The sequence below is a fragment of the Anopheles aquasalis genome, chromosome 3, assembly GCF_943734665.1.
Source record: "Anopheles aquasalis chromosome 3, idAnoAquaMG_Q_19, whole genome shotgun sequence".
NCBI lineage: Eukaryota > Metazoa > Arthropoda > Insecta > Diptera > Culicidae > Anopheles > Anopheles aquasalis.
The window spans coordinates 11,225,001-11,230,000 of record NC_064878.1 but is presented as its reverse complement, the minus strand read 5'-3'; the positions used below and the strand labels follow the sequence as shown (position 1 = coordinate 11,230,000).

The 5,000-nt window shown below is 48.2% G+C and overlaps 3 protein-coding genes across 9 annotated transcripts in view; 2 read left to right on the top strand and 1 right to left on the bottom strand.

Annotated features, from left to right (window-relative positions):
• The window catches only part of LOC126578453 (NHL repeat-containing protein 2), a 2,955-nt gene extending 2,100 nt beyond the window's left edge, over positions 1-855 (bottom strand). The window contains exon 1 of the mRNA XM_050241034.1: positions 1-855. This exon is cut by the window's left edge and continues 852 nt beyond it. Within this exon, the coding sequence (XP_050096991.1) occupies positions 1-855 (855 nt within the window).
• Positions 856-1,003: 148 nt separating this feature from the next.
• Positions 1,004-1,553, top strand: LOC126578457 (dnaJ homolog subfamily C member 24-like). Its single transcript, XM_050241043.1, has 2 exons — positions 1,004-1,423; positions 1,494-1,553. Exons 1-2 carry the CDS (start codon positions 1,004-1,006, stop codon positions 1,545-1,547), a joined length of 474 nt encoding a protein of 157 aa, XP_050097000.1. The 3' UTR covers positions 1,548-1,553.
• Positions 1,528-5,000, top strand: part of LOC126578456 (clathrin light chain) — a 4,690-nt gene continuing 1,217 nt past the window's right edge. Inside the window, exons 1-5 of one of the 7 annotated variants that reach the window (XR_007608398.1) lie at positions 1,528-1,910; positions 3,082-3,186; positions 3,781-3,813; positions 4,181-4,370; positions 4,721-4,732. Coding sequence is in view for 6 of the 7 variants with exons in the window: in XM_050241036.1 (XP_050096993.1) it covers positions 1,724-1,910; positions 3,082-3,186; positions 3,781-3,813; positions 4,181-4,370; positions 4,721-4,732 (527 nt within the window). In the remaining variant the exon portion in view is untranslated. The remainder of the gene's footprint in view (positions 1,911-3,081; positions 3,187-3,780; positions 3,814-4,180; positions 4,371-4,720; positions 4,733-5,000) is intronic. The other 6 variants (XM_050241036.1, XM_050241039.1, XM_050241037.1 and 3 more) reach the window with 6 other exon arrangements.

The following is a 5,000-nucleotide window of genomic DNA, read 5'->3' as shown; positions in this document are numbered from 1 at the left end:
ATAGTTGCCTTCGCCCAAAATCACGAACAGTGGATTAGCCCGCGGACCGAGTATCATCAGAGTAGGCCAGCACTGGACGCGCAGCTTCCGCCACATCGCCATCACGTTGTCGTTGACGACGGGATGCGTAATTTCGTACCGCTCGACGGCCGCCCGGATGTTGTTCGAGTCCTTCTCGTTCCGGAACTTGGCACTGTGCACACCGATCACGGCCAACCCCTGCTCGATCGGGTACAGGTGCTCCAGGCGCTTCAAGTTCGGCAGAATGTGCATACAGTTGATGCAGCAGTAGGTGAAGAAATCCAGCACCACCACCTTACCGCGCAGCGAGCCTTGCAGTGTGAGCGGTTCCGTCACGTTGAACCAATCGAGACCGTCCGGGAACTCGGCGGACACGCCTTTACCATCTCGATCCGCCGCCTTCAGGTAGTCCATGACGAGCTTCTGGCGCTTGCCGGCGTTGCTACCGGCGGCGCAGATATCGTCGGCCAGCTGGTTACTGTTGCCGGCCAAGACGTCCATCATGTCTTGACCCTCGGGCGATGAGCTCATCCTGGAACCTATCTTGGACACGGTGGTCAGTAGCGAAGGCGCACGAAGGAGAGTACCGAGGGGATGATGACGGTGGTGCGACGGGAAGGATGATGAGTGAAAGCACCTGCTGCAGGAAGATGATGAGGTCGCAAGTGCAATAATCCCTGGGTGTTGTTGTGCGCTGGTTATTGTTTTGATCGACGGTGACGTTCTACCGCCGATGCATCGGCGGAATGCAACACTCGCTGATGCACTTTGGGTTTGACAGATTGCGCGAGAATGGAAAACAGGTCGCAGCGCTCGGTGAACGAACAATTCCATCTGTGGGTGGCTTACTAAGATGGCTCAATTAACGAACCGACTGCAAAGATAAACCATGTGAGACAAATGGAAAGTAACACAGAGGGAACCCCCAATCTAATAGTTCCGCCGTTTCACAGATTCACACACGTTTCACAAGGCACGAGGGATGTCAGAAAGCAGCAGGAACCAAGGCATGTCGCACTACGAGGTGCTTCAAGTGCGGACCGATGCAACGATGGAAGAAATTCGTAAATCCTACCAAACGCTAGCGCTCCAGTATCATCCGGATAAGCGGAAAGGTGGCGCCGAGAGCTCGGAAGCGGGCAATTTCATCCGGATCGACGAAGCGTGGAAGGTCCTGCGGGATGAGCAGACACGGCGGGTGTACGATGCCGAGCTCATGCAGCAATCCTGCCAGGAGGAATATTTTATTAACGAAATCGTGATGCTAGGGGATTTCGAGAAGCACCAGGAGGAAGACTATCGCTTTCACGTGTGCCGTTGCGGAGGATTCTACATTTTACCCGACGAACCGATCCGCGAAAAGACCTACGTTAGCTGTGACGAGTGCTCGCTCGTGGTGCAGGTTAATCCGGTTTGATTTCGCAAGGTTTTGTAATAAATGTACAGTTTTTAATTTTACTTTTTCGGGACAGAATTTGAAAATTTTCGCAAGAAAACGTTTGATCGACGAATCGACGAAAGGGTGACGCATAGCTGTCAAACGGATTTCAGTCGTGTCACTTTCAACAATTTTTCCTCCAGCAACCCGATTTGAGACGAATTTCCCGATTCTCGTTTTGCTCCGTCGAAAAACGCCGTCCTTTGCTGTGTGATTGGATTAACTCGGTCCGTGGCAAGTGAAAATCAACGACCCAGCACCACGATGAACGCATTCGGTGATAACTTCGAGCAACCGTCGACGGAAGCGGATCCAGCGGCGGAGTTCCTGGCCCGTGAACAGAACGCCCTCGCAGGGCTCGAGGACGAGATTCCTCCCGTGGCTGCCGCCGCCACCGCCACTTTGGCTGGCACCAACGGATCGCTGGATGGTGAACCCGTACCGAAAGCAGGTTTGTTTGGTTGAAGGAGAAGTGGCCCGCACCCGCACAGGTGGATGCTGGCGACCTCATCATCTTCCCATATTCGCGAAGCATAAACAACATTCGATCATTAAATTACCACCTTCCTCTTTCCCAAGAACCACCAAATCCTTTTGAAAACGTTTCCATCATGGCTTTTTGCTCATCTGGTCACTACTTATCCCGCACATCTTTAACCCAGGAAGCTCTAGATATCCCCACCGCAGCGCAGCCCTCCGTATCCATTAGTCATCCGGTTGTATGCGCTGGTACTTGCGTGTCATCATCACCGCCCACCACCAAGCACCCGGAGTGCCGAGTAGCACCAAGCAATGCTCAGTGTGGCCGTGATTCCTTTTATCACACATCGTACGCCCCTCGTATGTGAGAGAAAGCATCGTTCCATCGTTAATTCAATTAACTAGTGTCTCCAAAGCTGCTCCAATGTGTGAACAGCCTTTAAACAAGAGAACATGCCTGATAAAATGCACTTGAAACTGTCGTGTCTTATCAGGATGCTCGAACTAGTCGCGCTGTACACATGCTTATCGTGTCGTCTTCTGCTTTATCCTCATTGGCTGTGTGTCCCGATGCAGCTTCCTTTCTATACAGAACCAGCCTTATCTTCGTCCGGACATACTCCTCCCTCCTACATGGATACTCCAATCCGATCCGAGATTCTAGATAAAATGATAAATAAGATGTGTTTTACATTCCACTAACCATTACCACATTCTTTAACATCCACTCACTAACCTCATTGAGGCCTATGCCGGCCGTGCAATTTTAATCTTTTTTTCGTTTATTTTGTTTCTTTTATTCTACATCCGGATTCTACTCTACATCTACTCTCTTCTACCCACCACCACCACCACCACGACCATCACTGAACCGAACTGAAACTCTTTCTCGATTATGTTGTTTGGCCTTTTTACGTTCTGCTTCTTACGTTCTAACTTTGCCGTGTGGCCTGTGTGGTGACATACTCTGACACTCTCATTATGCTCCGGTTGCTTGCCGGATGTTGCTTGGATTGAAAATAATCGCTCGTTTCAACGTACATCCTGTTGTTGGCGATCGAACATGGCACGCTTTGCGCTAAAATTCATCGTCGGTAATCCGCACTTGATACTACGGAACTCTCGAACACATGCAATCATAGAATCGACCGGTCTCGATAACGATCTAAACGGAAGCTTTGAAATGATCAATAATGCCGATGCGCACGAGCCATCCACTACTACCGCCGACTATAATATCAATACAGGTAAATAAAACACGAAACTCCCCGGAACAAACACACCACTTTCTCACACAAATCTGTCCCTAGTACTGACCCTCTGTTATCCTGTCGTTCTCCATCAGTAATTGCTCTTCATCATAGAAGCATAGAAGCAGTTTATTAACCACTTCCACTTTTGTAGCTACTACTTACGCGTTCAGGTTTTGAGATTAGATGAACTCAAAATGAAAACTAACTACCCCATCCATCCGGCGTGGATCTTTGGAGTCCTTCATGTCCTTTTTGTATGTGAACGATTGCATCCAGCGCATTATAACACCCCAACGCGTAGGGCGTGAATAGTTTCGCAGCGCTTAATCTAATCCCTTTGCAATATGTTCTCGTAGTTGCATGCCTATTGCCTCTATTGTGGCCGATGAATGAAAACCTGTGCGTCGTTCCCGAGATGGACCTTTTCCCCGCTCCCATGCCTCCCCCATTCCTATGTGCACCTTCCACCAACCTGTTCTGTTGCTTGTTATGCTTCAACCGTACGCGTTTAAGTTGTTTACTCGTTGGTTTTTCTTTTCTAATGATGTTTGTACAAATGTGTTTCTTCTTTTCCTCCGATTTTCGTAGAAGATGATAATGATGATTTTGCAGGCTTCACCGGTAAGTTCGACGGAGGAGCAGTGGTTTATGCTAAGGAAATACAGGAACAACCTCAACAAACTCTTTCCGAAATGTATAAATCTAGGCCCACGTTCCATATTAACATATCCCGTGCAGTGCCACCGAGGGAGGCAATGTACTTAGCGTTAGCTCTTTGTTCTGTTGTTTCAATCTGTAGTTTCATCTTACTGTCTTTCTTTCGTTGCTGATTTCATTTACTTCGACTAATTAGCAAAGTTACGAACTAGCTAGAACCACTGATAACCAATATGCAAACGATCCAGTCGAGGATCGAGAGCAGGTGGTCCCCTCAGCGACTGAGCTGATCGCTTCCTTTAAACACATGTCGTTACGGTTTTCGTTGCAGTTCCTAAGCAGGTCACCGAGGAACCGGAAAAGATTCGCAAGTGGCGCGAGGACCAAAAGGCACGCCTGGAGGAGAAGGATCGCGAAGAGGAGCGCAAGAAGGATGAGCTGCGTGAGCAGGCCCGCAAGGAGCTAGAGGACTGGTACAAGCATCACGATGAGGCGATCTCCAAGACAAAGGCGGCCAACAGGTACGTCCACCTGTCCTACTATCCCGTCAATGGCGCTTTTCAAATGGAAATTTGTGCACGTGCGAGACTCATCTCTGCATTAACTGTATCGCTCGCTGCACAGAAAGCAAAAGGGAGATGGTGTAATAGTGAAGGCAAAGGGATTAAGCTTCCCGGTTAATACTCCATGCTAATCCGTGAACCTATCGGCTATCGCTACTAAATTGATGCATTACGCACCATTCTTGGCTAATCACATTACCGCAAACATGGTTCTAACCCGCTTCTTCTTTCTTTTACTAATTCTCTAACTAATTTAAAACCGAATCGACTTTTGTGCGATTTTTTAAACAAATAACCGCCGAGCGCAGGGAATCGGCCAAGTAAGTAAAGATGTTTCTCAGCCCGCGACTTTAAGTTGGTACACCTGTTCTAATCCTTAGTTTCGTAGTTGATGATTTGGAAAGCTATTCGCGTTTACTTACTCATAAGTTGTGTGGTAGTTCTATCATTATTTCAATGTTGGTCTCTGCTTGTGATTGGAAGGAGTGGAACTAAATTTATCTTGCGCCGTTTTCCCCATATTTTGGTTTAAGTTGGAAACCCACAAGTATTTCATTCAATTAACTCCATATTTGTGTGTGTTTAACA

What these genes read in the sequence shown, in the direction of transcription:
- LOC126578457 (XM_050241043.1), top strand. Translation starts at nt 1,004, where the DNA reads ATGTCAGAAAGCAGCAGGAACCAAGGCATGTCGCACTACGAGGTGCTT. An exon ending in AGTGCTCGCTCGTGGTGCAG is followed by an intron (nt 1,424 to 1,493) that starts GTTAATCCGGTT and finishes TTTTCGGGACAG; the next exon opens with AATTTGAAAATTTTCGCAAG.